General features: G+C 42.9%; 1 protein-coding gene across 1 annotated transcript in view; it reads right to left on the bottom strand.

The window, feature by feature from the left end:
* FNDC1 (fibronectin type III domain containing 1) overlaps positions 1 to 20,571 on the bottom strand; it is a 74,498-nt gene that overhangs the window by 21,947 nt on the left and 31,980 nt on the right. Inside the window, exons 9-15 of the mRNA XM_011975932.1 lie at positions 19,520 to 19,708; positions 15,038 to 17,671; positions 13,208 to 13,308; positions 11,160 to 11,271; positions 9,873 to 10,313; positions 3,132 to 3,200; positions 923 to 1,066 (exon numbers count right to left, since the gene is read on the bottom strand). Coding sequence (XP_011831322.1) covers positions 923 to 1,066; positions 3,132 to 3,200; positions 9,873 to 10,313; positions 11,160 to 11,271; positions 13,208 to 13,308; positions 15,038 to 17,671; positions 19,520 to 19,708 — 3,690 coding nt within the window. The remainder of the gene's footprint in view (positions 1 to 922; positions 1,067 to 3,131; positions 3,201 to 9,872; positions 10,314 to 11,159; positions 11,272 to 13,207; positions 13,309 to 15,037; positions 17,672 to 19,519; positions 19,709 to 20,571) is intronic.

Genomic DNA, 20,571 nt, shown 5'->3' on the forward strand with positions numbered 1-20,571 from the left:
ATAATAGCACAGAAAGCATTTCAATTCCCGTCATGGAACGGCCGGGAAAGAAGTCAGCGCACGTGGTAAACGCAGCCTGGCAGCTGCATACCAGAGACCCGTGTTAGTGTCTGCCTCAGGAACGCCACCTCAAATGAACATTCTTGTTCTTCAAGTATGTGTGGTTTAGACACTCAGTCACTACATCTTGGCTAGCAAGAGTTGTTCTCTGCCCGTGGCAGAACAGTTGTTTTGGAAACAGAAAAGTGTGATCTTAGTTTAAGCTGTTGCTTGTCTCCACTTAGTAACATATTAATCCAGCTGTCTCATTAATGAGGTTCATTAAGGGCATGGGAAAAGAAGACTTGCAAGACTTAACGCCGTTTAGTTTCACAGAATTTCCTACTGAGACTGTTTTAGTTACTGAGAAAGAAGAGGAAAATGAACTTCTAGATCCCAAATCCTTGAAGCTAACGAAAGTGATAGGAAATAACGAAAGAAAAAAGCTTCCTCTCCATGATACTATAAGCGCTAGTGGCTCAATTCAGTAAGCAGCTAACCTTTTAGGAAGAATTTAACAAACAGTACACACACAAGGCCCAGTGGTAAGTCTTGTCGTGGATAAACTGGCTACAACAAAAACACTCATGTTCCCTGGTCCAGATGGTTTTTAAGTGTTTCTTACTCTTACTCTCTGCAAGGCAGCCTGTCTGAGCTCTCCTCTGTTGGACTCCAAATCCTCCCCTCTTCTGATTCTGGCAGAAAGTAAAATAATACATATCTACACACGACTGACTCACTCAATTATCCCCAGTGGAAGCTTCACTCTGGGAAAACTTCTCAAAATGCACTGCCTTGGCCAGGCCAAGAGATTAGTAATGCTCTTCTTCAAAGACCAAAAGTTAAAAACCCATGTTTCTCTGATTAACAACATTATATTTACCAACAAATCGTTTCCTTCCAGCCAGATCAAATTCTTCTTCAGGAAAGGAACTGATGGCACCTTCTTCTGCGATGACCCCCGGTGTGGTAGCAATGGTGGAAGGCTGGGTGGTGGTTGGTGGCCTTGAGGTCTCAAATTCATAATCTGAAATGATATGAAGGCTCTGTAATTGGGCACTGCCAGAAAAGGAGCACTTTCTATAGTCAAATGATACCTTCCTAACATTCAACGGTAGGCTAAAACCCAGACAGACGCACACACATGCACACACAGACACACACCCTAAAATAAATGCTATGCCCAAACGTAATTTGTTTCTACTAAAATACTATTTCTTCCCATTTCTGTCCCTGCAGAAAAGAAGCTGCAGACAGAAGAGAGAAAGGGCAAAAAGAAACACATATGACCAGAAAAAGTGGGGTTTTAGACTCACAACTGGAGAGAACGTTAGAATCCATCCATTGTAGCTCATGGCACTGGCCCAAAGCCATGCTCTACCTGCATAATGTTCTCTTTTAGGAAATAAAAGATAACATCAAAAAATAAACTTGAATTTTTTTCGTAAAAGATTTTTTTGGCCAGGCATGGTGGCTCACACTTGCAATCCCAGCACTTTGGGAGGCCGAGGCGGGCAGATCACAAGGTCAGGAGATTAAGACCAAGACCATCTTGGTCAACATGGTGAAAGCCCATCTCTACTAAAAATACAAAAATTAGCTGGGTGTGGTGGCGTGCACCTGTAGTCCCAGCTACTCAGGAGGCTGAGGCAAAAGAATTGCTTGAACCCAGGAGGCAGAGGTTGCCGTGAGCCAACATCATGTCACTGCACTCCGGCCTAGTGACAGAGCGAGACTCCATCTCAAAAACAAATTTTTTTTCTTCTTCTGTGTATGAACTTTTTCTGGGCATGGGGGATGGGATTAATCCTGCCAAAACAACTAATCCTTTAACATTTGAAAAAGAAAATAAAACTCTGCCCCTTTTTCAAACTGTTCAAAGATAAGAAAGATGCCTAGTATTTTCAAAGGTGCTAAAAAAATCTTCGTTTGCTTTCTAACATCTGCTGTTTATCTTTAAGTCAGTTTTTGTTTGAAAACCTTGGGATTAAACCGCTACATCAAGCTTTATTATGAATAAATAACACATCAAAGGTGACACTGTTTGCACAGTTGTGATTTAAGACAATTAGAGCTATGAATAATTGCAGAAAAGGTGGACCTCAAAAGTGAGAATCCTGAGCCTTGGTGTCAAAGGCTGGCACTGGACGTGGACAAGATTCCTTTAAGAACTTCTTCAAGTTGCAGAGGCAACTTCCAAATCACACAAAACAATCACAAGGTCCTAAGTGTAATAATACCATTAGTTACCATTTACTGAATGACTCTCCCAGATGCTGTCCAAGGCACTTTGTATTCTTAATTAAAAAAAAAATTTTTTTTGAAATGGGGTGTTGCTCTCTCACCCAGGCTGGAGTGCAGTGGTGCCATCACAGCTCGAACTCCTGGGCTCAAAACGATCCACCTGCCTCAGCCTCTCAAGTAGCTGGAACTACAGGTGTGTGCTACAATACACAGCTAATTTTTTAATTTTTTGTAGAGACAGTGTCTTGCTATGCTGCCCAGGCTGCTTTTGAACTCCTGGGCTCAAGTGATCCTCCCTCCTCGACCTCTCAAAGTGTTAGGATTACAGGCTTGAGCCACTGTGGCCAGCCTATGTTCCTAATCTTACAAACTTACCCTTGAAAAGATTCTATGATAAGAAATCAACAGATCTAAGCATCACATATTTTATGTAATTAGAAAAGGAGAGAAAAGAAAGGAATAAGAAAGAGAAGAGCCAAGTAAGGAAGTTGGACTTGGTTAAACCAAGTAAGTTTTATAAATGAAGGTTGAAGGGGAGCCCTGATGGATAACTCCAGAATTCCTTGGGCCTAAGGAGGGTTGGGAGGGAGGGAACGGGGAGTACAGGGACCAAGTGGGAATCCGCATCTGCGTGTTAAGCACACTGTTTTTCTTAGATCAAATAGGCATTTGGGGGTGACATGGAAGCATGGGGTACAACCACCCTTCCCTAAGCCAGCCCTCGGCATTGCCACCGGCCCAAAGCTCAAAAGGAAACTTCCGTCAAGATCATCCATTCAATAGTTACAATCAGATCCTTTGATTAGGAAAGAAAGTGTGCAAATAATTTTTCAAAAGCCAGTTTGTACCTTCATCATATATAACGTAGGCCTCTTCCGTGGGTACTGCAGTGTCGGTCTCCAAGCCTGAGAACTCATCTAGTGAAGACAGAGAAAAGGACCGGTCATCCAGGGCTCCTTCTCCATGGTTCTCTCAGAAGCAGGCCCCAGAGCATGACAATTCATTTACCTCGAGCAGGTCATGAAAACAAGTCCCCCAGGCCAGCGTCTCCACAACTTTTTCAGGAGGAAAATCAAAGCACTGACATGGAACCCAGACTTTCTCTCCTTTGGGCCCAGGAAAGGGTGATACAAATGCCTGCCCCGTCAGGAGCAAACACCCCGCTCCACATTCCCAGATTCCTCAGCACCCCCAAGCTCTCTCTCACCTCCCTCCTAACCACCTCAGCCCACCCGCCCGCATGCCTGCAGGGCTCTGATGCCGAGGGAAGTCCCCTGGCCCCTCACGCCACAGCAGGCGCTCTTAGGAAGCAGTCACGAGAGAGAGAGGAGAGTGGGCAGCTGGTGCTCAGGATGGTGACAAAAAGCCCCTCATGTGTGAACTCCCTTGTTCATCAGTCTTCATTCCTCCACCCCCTCCATCTTGCCTCTGGAATATTCAAGAAGCAGGGTAATTTCCTACCTCGTCTACATCCCAACTTGGCAAACTCTACCAATGACAGTTCCCTGTGCTTCTCCACTTCCTACTGACTACCCACCCTCTCTCACCGACTCGGGAGATAAATCAGATTTCCTAATTTGCAGAGGAAATTTGGAAAAATATGCCAATCATTGCAAATTTCTCTTTACAGACAGATTGGGTTGTACTAACCGATAGGTCTATTTTGACTACAGAATTATACTTTAAATGTAATACAAAATTTCAGATGTGATTTTTGGAAAAGCCAGGAAACCCTAGTTAGAAGAACTATTACAATTCCTGTAATGACTAAACCAATATTATGAGCATAAGTAACTTGTGAAAAGAAAGGTGAGTGATTTAAGCATAAAAGGCATCTTCACCTCCATTATCAGGGTAGTTTAAGAAGAACTCTTTTGGAAAAGGTGTAACGGAATCGATTATACTATTTCTCTACTTGGGGGATATAGATGCAACTGTAAAAAGGAGAACATCTCACTGTAGCTGATAAAATCTTGAGTCAAAAGGTTTTATAGCTCAAAAAATAATTGTAAGGAATTACTTTCCTCCCTTTGACCTGAAGCCCACAGCAATTATATAGAACTCTCTAAACTTAATGTACCATTAAAAGGGGGCAAGGTGGGGAAAAAAGGAAGAAGTGACTAGTGGATGGTTCCAGATACCTTCTCTGTATCAGCCACTTTTATGTATAGATAATTTCACAACAAACCCTTGAGATACATTGAGCTTATAAATACCCACTTCTCAGCTGATATGGTTTGGCTGTATCCCCACCCAAATCTCATCTTAAATTATAATCCCCATAATACCCACATGTCCAGGGAGGGATCTGGTGGAAAGTGATTAGATTATGGGGGCATTTTCCCACATGCTGTTCTCATGATAGTGAGTGAATTCTCATGCGATCTGATGATTTTCTAAATGGTAGTTTTTCCTGCACACTTGCTCTCTCTCTCTCTTTCTCTCTCCCTCTCCCCCTCTCACCTGCCACCATGTAAGATGTGTCTGCTTCCCCTTCTGCCACGATTGTAAGTTTTCTGAGGTCTCCCCAGTCATTTAGAACTGTGAGTCAATAAAACCTCTTCCTTTATAAATTACCCAGTCTCAGGTAGTATCTTTATAGCAGTATGAAAACGGACTAATACATCAGCCAAGGACACCAAGGCTCTGGGAGGATTTACAGCATGCCTGAGACATGCAGATGGTAAAAGACAGCAAAACCAGAATATGAACTTCAAGTACTCTGGCTCCAAAGACTACTTACTTTATACTTCATAAAACTGCCTCCACTTCTTAAAAGTTGAACTAACCAATAAAATTATTTGTCGATGTGAAGATGCCACATGCTCTATTAGAATCACCATTCTACAGTGTAATGAAGGGGAAATTGAAGTAGAAGGTATATAAACTCCTATGTCATTATTCTACCAGACTTTTCAACCTAGTTTGAGTGACATGAATATTACATTGTAAAAACAAACTCCATCCCCAAAGGGCAACGGCAGCCTCGAGTGGTCTGTCCAGCCCTCCTGGGATCACAGTAAGAACTCCCAGCTCCTATTCCGAGGCCCAAGAGATGGTCCTTGAGGCAATGACTCTGGTGTGTTCTGATTCAGCCAATGAATATTAAGCAGAGAGAAGTTGTAAATTATCCATCCGTTTAGGGGTGGAATGGTCATTTCATGAAAAACTATTAAACACAAACTTTCCTTTGGTCATTCCAATGTCAATATGCCTGAGATCCAAGACAAATTACTTCTGAGCTTGTTCAAATCAGTTTTCAGGTTCACACCCTGTAAAGTTTGGGATTATCTTGCCATTGTTTCCTGGCCTACCATTTTCTTTCCCTTGTCAATTTAACCTTTAAGAATATCGTCTTGCTTTTCCTCATTATCAGTTCAGTGTCATTTCTTTTCATTATTGTTTTTGGCCAGATCAAAAATGAATACATGGTGAGGTTTCTGCATCCCAGGGTGAACAAGAAAAGGGAAAAGTACACCATTTCCTTCCTGGTGTTACGGGTAACTCCATGAGGTGCTGAAATACTCCAGTGCATGCAGCAGGCTACAGAAATGATGCTTTTACCGGCAAATGAGTTCACTTCCTGAGACGAGTGACAGTTAAGTCCTCTGGCATTAAGTAAACAATCTACTAAGTGATTTTAGTGTTCTTTTTCTTAAGACCAAATAAACTCAGGCATAAATTTTCTAAAATAGAACCATCTTGACTCCAAGTAAAAATAACTTCCAGATGTAATGAAATATATTTACAATTAAAAAAAAAAAAAAGTTGACCACCTTACTTTGGCCCACCTGAATGCCATTTTTAACTATTCAGAACTATGTAAAACTGGGTATTTTACAAGCCAACTCAGCACCAATGTGAAAAGCTTCAGCCTCTTCACATAAACACATTTGCCAGTCATCAACCACAGTAGTGTCGTTTATCCTCTTCAGTAGTTTATCAAGTAGCCATGAAAAAAATAAGTGAAAAATGTCACCAAAGAAGGAAGGCCTTTGCTCCAGAGATATTAAAAAATATTTTTTAAAAATTATTCTCAGTAGAAGTTTAGAGACAGAAGGTAAATGACAGCTATTTGAAACCCAAGGATATTTGCACACTGTACAGTTGGTCCAGCTCAAATGAATGTTTGCATTTCTCAATATTTTCTATCTGGAGACCCAGCTATGGTAGGGAAGGTCTGTTTTCCGTAATGACTGATGTTTTTCTGCAGCCTGTAACAAGGTCATGCTACCAATTCTTGACGGTGTTCATCTGGCTTATCACATTCCGTGTACACCCTCTGTCATCAGATTTGCTGTAGATAATAGAACCTGGAAAACAAACAAAAAAAAAGCACTGGCTTTTAGGACATGGAGAATGCCTATACCTTAAGGTCTTGCTTGGATATCCAAAGGTATGTACTTAGGTACCACAAGGAATTCGAGATGAAGCAGAGGACATTGTCTCAACTGCATGGAGTTTATTATCCAATGGAGAAGTCAGATCCAGCAGAACAAAACAAAACAAAACAAATGTTCAAGGCAGCATTATTCATAATAACAAAAAAGTGGAAATAACCCAAATGACCACTGACCGATGAATGGAAAAAATTCTGTATATCCATACAATGGAATAAAGAGAATGAAGTACTGATGTATTCTATAATGTGAATGAATCTTGAAGGCAATTATGCTAAGTGAAAGAAGTTAGACACAAAAAGCCACATAGGACACGATTCCATTTATACAAAATGTCCCAAATAGGTAAATCCATAGAGAGAGAAAGTACATTAGTGGTTTCCAGGGTTGGGAGGAGGGAGGAATGAGGGTTGACTGCTGATGAGTACGGAATTTCTCCTGGGGTGATGAAAATATTATGGAATCTAACAGTGGTGATCATTGCACAACTGTAAATATATTAATATCCACTAACTTTAGAAGAATGAACTTTATGGCATACGAATTTTATCTCAACAGAGCTAGTATTAATACATTTTTTAAATTTAATTTCTTTGTTTAATTTTATTTTTAAGTTCTGGGGTACAGGTGCAGGATGTGCAGGTTTGTCACATAGGTAAAATGTGCCATGGTGGTTTGCTGGACAGATCCACCCATCACCTAAATATTAACCCCTGCATGCATTAGTTATTTTTCCCAATGTTCTCTCTTCCCCCACCCGACCCTCTGACAGGCCCCATTGTATGTTGTTCCCTTCCCTGTGTCCACGTGTTCTCATCGTTCAGCTCCCACTTACAAGTGAGAATATGAGGCGTTTAGTTTTCTGTTCCTGCGTTAATTTAGTGAAGATAATGGCTTCCAGCTCCATCCACGTCCCTGCAAAGCACATAATCTCATTCCTTTTTATGGCTGCCTAGTATTCCATGGTGTATATGGACCACATTTTCTATATCCAGTCTATCATTGATGGGCATTTGGGTTGATTCCATCTCTTTCTTTGCTATTGTGAATAGTGCTGCAATGAACATACATGTGCATGTATCTTTGTAATAGTAAAACTTTAATTTCTTATCACAAAAAAATGACCACTTTCATGGTGAGTGTTCTTACCACAAATAAAGAAAAAAGAATAATACTAACAATAAAGGAGTAGGAGTTGGAGGGAACTTGGGAAGGTGATGGATGTGTCTGTGGCCTTAGCAGGATGATGATTTTGTGAGTGTATTCTTATCCCAAACTCATCGACGTGTATGGATTAAATATGCAGAACTTTTTCTATGCCAATCATACATCAAGAAAGTGGTTTAAAAAGATTAAAAGATAAAAATAACTATGATTACAGTCAATAAAGAAGAAAATGTTTAATGAAGTTGTTAATGAAACAGTAGAAATAAGAAAGGCCATAAGAAAACTCTTTTTAAACTAACAAATTATATTGCATTAAAATGTGATATGAGGATGATACATTGCTGTCCCCACATTTAACTTTTCCCTGAGACTTTGTATTGATTTGTACTTATTTGGACTAGGGAATCAGGAGACTGGACAGGAGTGAACATATATGTGTCATGATTTGCAAAGAAAATAAGAGACAAAAATGCCAAGAAAAATATTGACTTTCATGCTAAATAAAAATCCAAAAATACAAAGTAAATGAAGGGAACATGTTAGAAGGCCTAAATAAAAGCAGACAAAATAAAACGTGAAATAATAGCAACAGTAATTAAAATCAAATCCAAAATAGTCCATTTTTGTTTACAACCAATTATTAAGTAATTATGTTTTAATTCTATTTCACCCTTTAAAATTAAACACATGAATGCATGCAGAAGTCAGATGTCAAGGAAAGCAACATCATATTTTAATACTAGAAATTCAAAGGTAAATTCAAATTTGTACTCACTGGGTCAATGGACAGAGTAGAAATTTTCTTCCCATTGTTCCTCTCCCTCTGTATGTTTCCATGTTTCTTTGGTGTGGAATTGTTAGATGTGTCAAGTTTTCTTGTTTCTTTGGAACTTCTTCACAGAAAGACTAACTTCCAACAGAATTCCTATTTTGGATACAGTATTCATGTTCAAACTGATTGGGCTTATCATGGTCAATAATGCGGCACAAGAATTCCAGACTTGATTCCTGAAAGGAAATGTCTTCACTCTGCCTTGGTTTAAAAAGACTTAAGCTTTACAGTTGACATTGCAATTCATTTCAAACTGAGGGAAAGAAGATGAATCTATCTCCTCCACAGCTGATGCAAATCTAGAATGACTTCTTCCAAGGCAGCTTGAGCAGGGGACTGAGCAGAAAGGATGGAGACACATTGATATATGGGCTCCACGATGACCCGGATAAAGGCGTCCTAGCTCCTGCTCTTCAGGGAGAACAAGCCACTTTCAGAAGGAAGACAGACTCACATCAGGGGCGGCAGGATAGTGCAGATCAGCAAAGAAGGGAAAATGGTGCATTCTTACCCAGTGGAAAGCCCACACTCCCACAGGAAGCCCAGCCACATGAGGATTAGAATTCTCCAAAGGAGGGCTGATCAAAAAAGTGCCCAGCTGCCGAACATGCTGGGGAAACATTTCTTTTCTTGGAGATTCTCAACAAGACTATTCAGTGATCTAAGTGTTACAACAGTAAGAAATTTATCCAACCTTGTTTAAATCAAGGTTGGACAAATCATGAGGATGATACATTGCTGTCCCCACATTTAACTTTTAGCTAATCACAGAACCTTTTAAGTATATACATATATATTACAATCACTAATCTACAATATCCATTGGAACACACTTTGGGAAATGATAGTCCAAACAAATAATGTCACAAGTTTCAGCTAAATTCTTGACTTGGGTTGTGATAAGCGCTGCCAGGTAAACACAGGATGCCCAGTTAAATCTGACTTTAAGTCAACAAGAAATAATTTTTTCATATAAATATGTCCCATGCAATATTTTTATTTCCTAAGTCTTCCAACCTTAGCTGTGGCATGGTACTGTCAGACAAACCTGCTGGGACCAAAAATGCATCAGGTTGCTGCTTTGCTGTGCGTGGTGCTCATCCCTCCCCTGCAGGCTCTGCCACCCTGCTCTGAGCTGCGGCGTGCTAGTGTGCGTGATAAGTGGTTAGCATTAGAACAAAGCCAGTTACCTTCTTCAGTGTAGCACTCTGGGATCCCATTGGAGCTCATTATCAGGTTACCATCATTGTCGTGCCGTTCCAAGGTCCCAGGGGGACAGGTGGGGATGGGAGTGGTGGGTTTGGGGGTGGTGGTGGTGGTTGTCCGCGTAGTGGTTCGGACTGTGGTTGTTGGGCGCCTGGTGGTCGTGCGACGGGTGGTGGTTGTGCGGCGGGTGGTGGCAGTGGTGGGCCGCTGGGTTGTAGTGGTAGGCAGGGGCGTCGTCGTAGTGGTAGGCCGCGTGGTAGTGGTAGGGGGATGGGTGGTTGTTTTGATGACCTCCAAGCCCACCAGCGGCTTTCCTCCAAGACTCAAAATTGGCTTATCTTGGGCACTGGCCAGAGGTGTGCCATGTCGCCCCTGCCCAAAGAGTGGGAGGCCGTCAGGACTCACCACAGGGGTCCCTTCCAGATCTGAAATAAAATCAACCAATAGCTATGCAACGACGTGAAACAATCCAGAAAAGATAAAAAGCAAGCAATAAGTGTCTTCTCAAAGCTTATGTATTATCATGTTTTAATCAGTAAAAGGCAAAGGGATAAATGAATATTGCATCAGTATGCTCCACGATCCTGAGATAACTCTTGTATCTAGCAAAGGAAGAAATTTTTTCCTTTGCCTCATTCCTATGCTTAAGGGGGGAAAGTGTTACTTTGGATTAAAGGTGGAAAACTTCTGTAAAGGGCCAGGAAGCAAATATGTTAAGCCTTATAGGCCAGATGGTCTCTGTTGCAACTACTCAATCAGCTTTTAGAGTGCAAAAAAGAAGACAGACAATAACAGCACATAACAAATGAGTTAGACAATGCATAATTAAGTGAGTGTATTGTGTTCCAATAAAACTTTGCATATGGACACTGAAATGTGCATTTCATATAATTATCATGCCACAAAAAATTCTTTTTTCTGGCAATCATTTAAACATGTAAAAACTATTCTGAGCTCATAGTAAGTCTTACAAAAACAGGTAGTGGGCTACAACCTACAGGTTGTAGTTTGTGGACCCCTCCTCTAAAAGGGCCAATTTAAGAACAAATTAAAGGGCCACATTTTCTAGAGGGTGCAGCCTGCAGGAAGAGAACTAAAGCCGTCTGGGGGAAACACCAAGTTCTGCCTCTTTTGAGGCTCTTCTTCTCACATTGGTAAAAGTAACCAAACCAAGAGCAATCATTGTAAATGAGGGGGAGAAGGAAGATAGAAGCTGTAATTCTATAGCTAATTCAGTAGGCTTTTATTCTTTAAAAACCATTCTCCCTTACCCACAATGGTTCGACCATCTCCTCCTAGTTTAATCCGAAGAGGATTTCCATGTGAATCTTGGAGGTACCTTCCTTCTGCATTCAATACTAACCCACGATCAAGGTCCACAACCTAAATCCATGACATAGATTAAAGAATATATTGGACATTTTGAAATGGTCACATGAGTCCAACTATATATGTGCATACACCTGAAGCTTCCACAGAAGGAAACCATAATATGAATAGAAGACATTATTTTTGTGAATATGATTCATAAAGTCTTAAAAAATACAGTACAAAGCAGTCATCTTTCATATAATAATTGCTTACCCATGTAATATGTAAATTGTTTTAAGTTTCTCAAATCACAAAAGATGTTCAAAATATTTTTACCATCAAGTACATTGTGTCTAATGCTGGAAAGAAGGAAACAATGTGTCTCTCAGTTGAGGGGAGAGATTAAATAATTTGTGGCCTATCCGCATGGTAGAATATTATGCAGACAATTCTACATACATTCTACATACATGTGAACTCACATTACAGGGCTGATTATTTTGCAAAAATAAAAATATATCCATTTGCATATATAAGCTTAAAACTGCAGAGAAAAAAATTATGGAAGGTTATACTGCAAATGGTTAAGAGTGGTTATCTTTGAGAAGTAGTTTGGGTGAGGAATGTTTATTTTCTGTTTCATATATTTCAATACGAATTGTTTTAACTTCTTGCAATGAATGTGAATTGCTAGCATGTTAAAGACATAAAATCTTTCCATTTTGCTGTTAATGTTAAAAATCAAAGTTGCTATAACAAAAACAATATAATTTGTAATCATGTTGCCTAATATAGTACGCATGCAAAAAAATGTCACGTTCTGAGGAACTGTAAAACTTGAAGAAAGCTATAATTATCTTTATTAAGGAACAAGCTCGTGCTTTTTGCTGGTGGTTCTCAAAGCATGGTCCTGGACCTGAAGCCTCAGCATCACATAGGAACTTGTCAGATACTCAAATCTCCCAGCCCTACCTGAGACTGGTATTTGACAAAATCCTCAGTGATCCTGAGCTGGCTTAAGTTTGAGAACCACTGCTTTGCACACTCAGGCTACTGGAGGAAGCCCTACAAGCAAGTCACTTTGGTGGATGCTGTTTTGGCATTGAAATAAAATTTATATAAATACTATTTTGAAATCTACCCCATACTGTTTCCATTCAAAATTGTTTGCAATAGCATTTTGCTTTAATGTACATTCTTCCTCCTATAAATTTCTCTTCCTTTAAGAAATGATAACATGCATCTTTAGATCACCTATGACTGAAAATGTCATAGTCTTTTAGTACGTTTCCCTAAATGGGAAGTCTTTATTGGGAATTATAGTATAAATAATTTTTTTATTCTTAGAAAAAGTACTTAAAATTCCTGAATATTATAAAGTGTTCTATCTATTACCCTCAACCCACCAAAACCTCCTAAACATTTATCTTAACCCCAAGCAATTAAAGTTGTTTAGACATACATAAAGTATTAATAAATAATTTTAGTCCAACAATTGTTGGAAGATTCAAAAGATGATCTAATAAAAATTTCCAGTATCATTCAGGGTTTTTTGTTTATTCGTTCATTTTTACCCTGTGTCCTTTTAGAAAGGATTTGAGATGACTTACAGAAAATATGTGTAATGTTTAATCAAACAATAAACAAAACCTAAAAATAAAAAGAAGCTACCAGGACAGGGAAAATATAAGTTCCTTTGAACGGCCATCCATTGGGTCTATAATTGCTATGGTTGGGCCTTGCATTCATTTGACCTTCCTAACCAGTTGAAGTAAATGAAAAACAAAGGCCCATACCTTATCTTGGCTATGAGAAAATCAAGCTAGTTACCAGGAGAACCAAAGATTTTTCCAAGTATTAAAAGAAACTCTATACAAGTACATATGAGTAGTTAAAACTAGAGGAGAAGAACAAACAAAGGTCACTTCATTTATCATTACACAATGTCCACCATTTTTCTCCTCAACAGCATGAAAACAACGGGTATGTGTAAAGAAGTTTACCCTACCCACTTTGTTCCTTGAGGGCCATTGATAATTCTCTGTCCATTCGGTTTTCCATTACTACCAGGAAGGACTTTCCCTTCTACATTCGGTCTGCCATTATAACCTACACAGCACCAAAAATAAAAATAACAGAGCCTGGTAAATTCAACATGCCCGGGAAGTTGGCTTCATACCAAACTATAAGTAGTAACACATCATTTCAAATAGAAACTCTAAACAGAATTTTAAACCAGTAGCTCAAATATATTAGATAATGATAGTCTCAAATTATGACTTCTCCATAACAGATCTGGATGTCAATTAAGAATACAGCAAAAGTCACAGCTTTCTGACAATACTGTGAGAATGAGAGTGTGTGGCATAAGTAAATTTGCCATAGAAAACGTAAGACCTTGGTAGCTGTAGCTTTATTTTAGCCATGTGGAAGTTGGAGGAAGGAAGGGTTGGAAGGACAGAGAAAATTATGTCTAAAATGTACTAGACGCTGTCCCATTTTTCTAGGCATGCTAAACTAAACACAGCTATGCCCAGTTGACTCAGGTCCCAATCACCAATCACCAAATATAAATGCACAATGCTGTCTCAAAGCTTGCTGAATGCTGTGGGGCTGCTTGAGAAGTATTTGCTTAGACAGTAAGAAGACGCAGCAGCACCCTTACAGTTGTTTCTGTCTGTCTCTGCCTCACACGGAGATGTTTCTTATCAGCTCCAGTCTGCTCTGGTCCAGCCTTGACTGCTGGGCAAAGGGGTTGGACTTTCTGACCGCTACTTGCAGGGCAGACATTTATTTCTCTCATTCCTTCATTTATTTATTAAATATTTATGGAGTTCCTACTATGTACAAGGGAACGTTGAGTTTTACATCTATTATCAGGGAGGTGGGTTTGACTAAAACAGCCAATCTTAGTGGAAAACTGAGTTTGATATGGGGCATTGTTCTGTGTTTACATTGGGCTAAAATAACAATGCATTGTACAGATCAGCAAAAAAAAATTCATTCAAGAATGTTCTACAAAGCCCCAATTACACACAAGAAGAGTTTAAAGCACCATTTAACTGAATGCAGTTTTATGGTAAATTAAAGAAAACTTCAGACCCTGCCCTGGACATAAACTGTTCATAGCTGACTTCGTTCAACCCTCTGTTATAGAAATACAAAGCACACATCTGCCTGTAACTCCTCTTTGTGACAACGATCTTTAACATGCATTTTCTGGAGGTTTTAGACAACATTCACTAATTGCACTGTCTGAGCAATTCATACCCAAGATATTTGAGTTCGTCTCAGGGTTTGTTTGGTTGAGAGTTTCACATGCAGAAGATGAGAACAAGATCAGAACAAGAACAAGATACGCCTACATAGGTATCTAACCAGCTACTATGGATCCCTTAAACACATGAGGGCACATGAACAACTAAGCAGCAGCTAAGTTGGGCACCAAGGTTGTGACACATTTTCACAGGTTAAGAGTGTATGCCAAGGAATTCAAAGAAGCAACGTAGGACAGTGAAATGACTGTAGAATTAGAGGCAATGTGGGTTAGTAATGGCTGTGACATTAGGCCATTTGGGATTGGAATGGCAACTTTGAGCTGTCTGCCTTAGGACAAGTCCCTCAGATCCTGAGCCCCAGCTTCCACATCTGGGAAACAGGAATAACAATGCAAACCCTAGAGACCGTTCAGAGGATGAAATTATGTCACATGTGCAAAGTTCTTAACACGGTGCTTGGACATAGTAGGTGCTAAATAAAATAGAATAAAAACTTCTCAGGCATTGCCATGAACACTACTGAACACCTTAAAGAAAGATCATTTGAAAAAATAAACTACCTTGTCTATAAGAGGGTCTGGCAGGCTGTCGGGAGAGAGGGTTACGGAATCTGGCATGCATCATCCTCTGGCGCAAGGACAGCATCGGAGTGGTGGAGTGGCCGGGCGGGGCGCGCGTGGTGTACCTGGGCCAGGGGTGGGTGCCCGCGACGGGGCTCGCGGTGGCAGCGCTGCGAGGCGGCGGTAGGGAAGGGAGGTGGGAGGCCCTGGGGGAGTTGCCTGGAGGTTGGGGGAGAGGTCGCTTCGCAGGAGCCAGGCTCCCTCCGCGAGGGGCAAGCGCGATGGCAGTCTCCCTCTCGTCCTTGGCAAGGCTACCGTCAGCGTCTTTGCCGCCCCTGGGAGTGGAGGAAGAGGGCCACTTTGGCACAGAGGAAGACAGAAGGTCTTCCTTCCCGCCTTTAAAAAACCCCGCGTCCTCCTCCTCCTCGTCCTCGGCCGAGACTGACTGCTGGGACTTGGAGGACAGGGGCCTCTTGGAAGGAGGCTCTGACTTCCCAGGTGTGGCCTGGATCGCGCCCTCCTCCTTCTGCCCCGAGTAGGGCGCTGCCTTGCTGGGGACCCGGGCGCGGGACTGGGGGCCACCGGGTCGGCTGGGCCTGGCGAGGGAGCCCGCATGTCCGCGCTGGGACCTGTCGTCACCACCTGCCCCCGCGCCTGTCGGAGGCTCCACCTGCTGGTGCTTGGGAAGGGACGCGGCTGCGTCCTTGGCTCGCGCAGCGTGCGCTGGGGCCCGCACATCCTGGGCCGCGACTTCTGTGCTGTCTTCGTCGTAGCTGCCCTGGGCATCCTCGTCCTGGTTGTGGAGGGCTGTGGGGAGAATCCCTCGGGAGTTCACCGTGTAAGGGTCCGAGGAGAAGTGGGAGCGGCCCTGGGACGTGGGGCGGGGCCCCCTGGCTGGAGCCAGTGCGAGCCTGGGCTGGGAAGGTGCCTGCCCCGCGTCTCTGCTCTGGGGGCCCGGCTGGTGCTGGGACGTGGAGACGGGAGAAGGTGGCTGCTGTTCTGGAGCCCGGCCGGGTGTCATCCTTCTGGGAACACTGGGCCCGGGATGGTGCTGTGACCGTGCCGCGGGAGCACGAGGAGGGGACGCGTGGCGGTCTGTGGACCCCGGCTGCGCTTTGGGAGAATGACCCTCCGTGTCTGCGTCTGTGCTTTGTTGAACGTCCTGAACCTTGGAGGACAGGGAGGAGTATTTGCCCTGAGGATGTGCATCTGCCCCTGCGGATTTGGGGTTCTCTGGGATGGGTTCCTTCCGATGCAGGCTGGCCCCTCTCTGGGGGCTTCTCCTTAGGGCTTCCCAGCCCCGGGAGACGGGCTGCCTGGAGGAGGAAGGCACGTGGTCGTTGACAACGGTGGCAGGAAGCGGCTTCTCATCCTCCTCGTCTCCATGGATACCTGAGCTAAGCCTAGGGTGGGAATCCGGGTGAGAGTGAACCCTGGGGTGGGCTCGGGAGGGCACAGTGGACTGTGGTGAACTGGAGGGCTGCAGCCGAGGTCCCCGCCCAATGCCGAACCTGCTTGGAGACCTCCCGTTGGCAGCAAAGGGCTTGTGTCTGAGCAAATGGAAGTGTCCAGAGGCAGGCCTGGCCCGCAGCGTCTGGGCCGTGGCCTCCGCCTGCCTCCCGCCGTCTTCCCTATCGCCGTTACCGTCGCCTTCGCCATCAGAAGCCTCCGCTCCCGCAGAGACCTGTGTCCTGGACGAGAGACGAGAAGAGACGGAGGAGGACATGGTGGACCGCGATGGAGCGTTGGAGTTGGTGGCTGGGGCGTCCTCACCATCCTTCCCGCCCCTGGAGAGCGGAGGGCCCCGGTGTGGCTGGGTGGGCAGCAGCCGTGACGATCCCCCATGGGGTGGAGAAAGTCTTGAGGGTGGGACTGAGGCACTGGAATCTTCCTCTGCAGCCCCTGAATGGGGGGTCCTCCGCGCGGGCGAGGCTGGCTTTGCACCGGGGTGCACGGAGCTTCTGTCGCGCAGAACGCTGGAGGGGGACTGGCGGCTGGGGGACAGGGCTGGCCGGGGCTGGGCGAAGGCGCCCTTGGGGTGGGGGGAGCCCACAGCGCGCTCGTCTTCGTCTGAGTCCACCAAGTCGTTGTCATGAAAGCTGGCAGGCAGGGAAGGCCGGTGAGAGGTGCCCTGGGTGGCCGCGTGGTGAGCAGGAGAGGCCGAAGCCGAGGGGGGCGCCCCTGGGCGGGGGTGGGAGGCCGGGGAAAAGCCAGGCTTATCTACGCCTTCCCTTCGGGGCAGCGCTGGCATCCGGACCCTCACTGCAGTCCTGCCGGGAGCCACGACCGCGTGGCCATGTCTACTTGGTGGCCTCAGGGTCCGTTTCTGGTCTTGGGTGTCCGAGGGAGACCTGCGCGAGTCCTCCCGGGAACCCAACTCCTCCTTCCCGGTGACTTCCGTCGACTGAAGATCCAGCTCCTCTGCCTTCTTAGCACGAAGCTGGGGTTTTCGGGGCGCCCCACCATTCGCCAATATTTTGTTCTTCAAGTCAAGAAGAAGGTCCTTGGCATTTCTCCCTTGGGGAGAAGCAGGCACAGAGGGGTGTTGGGAGGAAGCTGGAGCAGGTGAGGAAAGCTCAGGTTTTTCGGGTTTCTCATTGTCCTCCGTGTTCTGCTGAACCTCCGCCTTACTGGCTGCAACAGATTTTAAAGAATTGCCTGTCAGAGAAGAAACTCAAAAGTGAAAGCGGAGGTGAGACAAACTATGAAAAACAGCATATGGAGGCATTTCAAATCAGTAGTCATAATGGCTAACTTTTAATTCCTTAGAACCCTGGAAATGTGTTTTCGCAATGATAGCATTCTTTTTAAAACTTATATTTTGCTTTAAGTAACAAATATAGTCCTAGAAAATATACGTGAATTAAATATCTATCTGTTGAACCAGGTTATGCCACATCTTATTATGTGAAGTAATTCTGAAATGAGTACTTTGAAGTAACTCATTTATTTTATAAATGTAAAATCTTATATAGGATATTCTTAATATAACTAATTGTCAATGTATTACAAATGCATTATAGCCATCCTTAATAGACAAGAAACACAAATACACCTGGTGCAAATTGCTGAACAATCTATACTCAAAGTGATGGGGAATGTGTGATGAGCAACTGATTTGTAATTTTTAAGGCATTACACAAAGTTCCCTCCTCCCATAACATGTCCTTACCTGCTTCCTCCTTCTTGTTTAAAATTCCATTAATAGTGGACACATTTATAATTCTCAAATAAGGCTTCAAATAAAAAACTCCGGGGATAGGCAAGCATTATATTAAATGTACTGTAATCACCCTGTCTTCAGAGCAGACTGAGGGAAGAGATTCTATAGGGGAGAGGAACCTATATTGCAGTGAGAGTGCCAGAGGGGCAAATGTCATCCATTTCACAGATTTTTCCATGACAAAATTGTCTAATATTGCAGTCTACCATGGGTCTTCCTAGCACACAGTGAAGGAAAAGCTGCCAATATCCAGCATAAATGTGAGGAAGTAGAAAAGAAAACACGGTCCAAAAACACTCCCCTCCAGTTGTGGATCTTTACTAATGTGTTTGGTTTGGATATGGATCAGGTGAGCTAGACAACTGACATCCTTCTGGGTACAGCTGCACTCCCAAATGATGGAATACAAACCACAAATTTTACTTTAATCTTATTTTTAAATTTTACTTTTTAAAAATTTTAGATTCAGGGGTTGCACGTGCAGGTTTGTTACGTGAATATATTGCATCATGGTGAAGCTTGGGCTTCTAGTGAACCCATCTCCCAGCCAGTGAATACTATACCCAGTGGGTATTTTTTTTTAACCCCACCCATCTCCTGTCCTTTCTGCTTTTGCAAACTAAACATTTTTAAAGCTACATAGAAATTGAAGAGAGCTAACAATGAAAAATGTCACATTACCATTTCTTTTTTTTTTTTTTTTTTTTTTTCCTCGCTCTGTCGCCCAGGCTGGAGTGCAGTGGCCGGATCTCAGCTCACTGCAAGCTCCGCCTCCCGGGTTTCGGCCATTCTCCTGCCTCAGCCTCCCGAGTAGCTGGGACTACAGGCGTCCGCCACCTCGCCCGGCTAGTTTTTTGTATTTTTTAGTAGAGACGGGGTTTCACCATGTTAACCAGGACGGTCTCGATCTCCTGACCTCGTGATCCGCCCATCTCGGTCTCCACATTACCATTTCTAAAAATGTTCTTTCCCTGTCACCACAAGCCTAAAATTAATAGTGATGTCAGATTAATCATATAATTAATACATTAATCATACTGCAATAACAATTAATGTTATCAATAATCAACAACATTTTAATCTTTGAGAAGACTAATTTCTAAAGGGAACACAAAAATATTTTAAAAATCAATATGCAAGTTGGCCTGGAAAAATCATCGCTGAGAAGTTTCGAACCCAAGAGCATGACTCACAGTAACACAAAACAAACAGCAGGAATGGAGAGAGAGAGAAGACAGCCACAGACACACGATGCTTACTTGTTGGCACAGCGACAATGAAGGCTTTGGAGTGAGGTCCCAGACCTCTCCTGTTTGCGGCCCGGATCTTGAAAAGATAGCGTTCCCCAGGCTGCAGACCATCCACCAGGGCAGAAGTAGTGTCTCCACGATAGGTGAGGGACTTTGCTCCAAATGGTTTGAGAGCCGGGGCGTACGAAAGAATGTATTCTGAAATGATTTGGCAGATGGTTGGAAGGAGGAAACTGAGAACAGTCCTGTGTCCAGCAGGCAGACTATATAGGCAGGACGAATTAGCACGTGCATTACTAAAATGAATACACTAGCAATGCACGCCAAGTCACCAGCTGGAGCCTGAAGACACAGCAGAAGGTGAACTCACATTCATTTGGGCAACCAGACAGGGCTGTGTTTTTAATTAGCTGGCACTTTGCTATTTTAAGCAAATTAAACATATGAAAGCCAGGAGGCCAGTCTTCATACAATTCCCCCCAAATTTACACACCGTTGAGTTTCTAAAATTGTATTTATTTACTAATTTGCTATGATCGATATGTCCTGATAGAATAAACTAAGGAAAACGAAGTGACAACTGCTAGGAATGGATCCTGAATAACTTCTGACATCTTCAAGAGTTTCACTTTATTAACCTGGGTTATTTCTGTTAGCACATTTAGCCAGAAAAATTCCATATATGAAATATAATTTTGTTTTTGTAGGAATTAAAAAAGTTCTTACTCAGTATATGCTGATAAAGATATTTCACAGTATTTTAGAGCTGTGAAGAAAAGTTGCTAAGTAATAAATTTATGTGATATCTAATGTTTCCATCTGTAATTGGCTTACTCTGTAGTCATATAATAGCCCTGAATTTGGAAAACCATAGCAAATTCAGTCCAAGGAACTAAAATATGTCTATGCTCACATGGAAATATGATAACATAAGGGAATCATATTTTAAAAAATAATTTTTACCTTCAACTAAAAACTGTCATGCCTATTTTCCTCTCAATGAACCCAAGATTTACAAAACATCAAATTAATATGAGTAGGGTCTGTGCATGGTGGCTCAT

Source organism: Mandrillus leucophaeus, unplaced genomic scaffold, assembly GCF_000951045.1.
Source record: "Mandrillus leucophaeus isolate KB7577 unplaced genomic scaffold, Mleu.le_1.0 Scaffold160, whole genome shotgun sequence".
NCBI classification, from domain to species: domain Eukaryota; kingdom Metazoa; phylum Chordata; class Mammalia; order Primates; family Cercopithecidae; genus Mandrillus; species Mandrillus leucophaeus.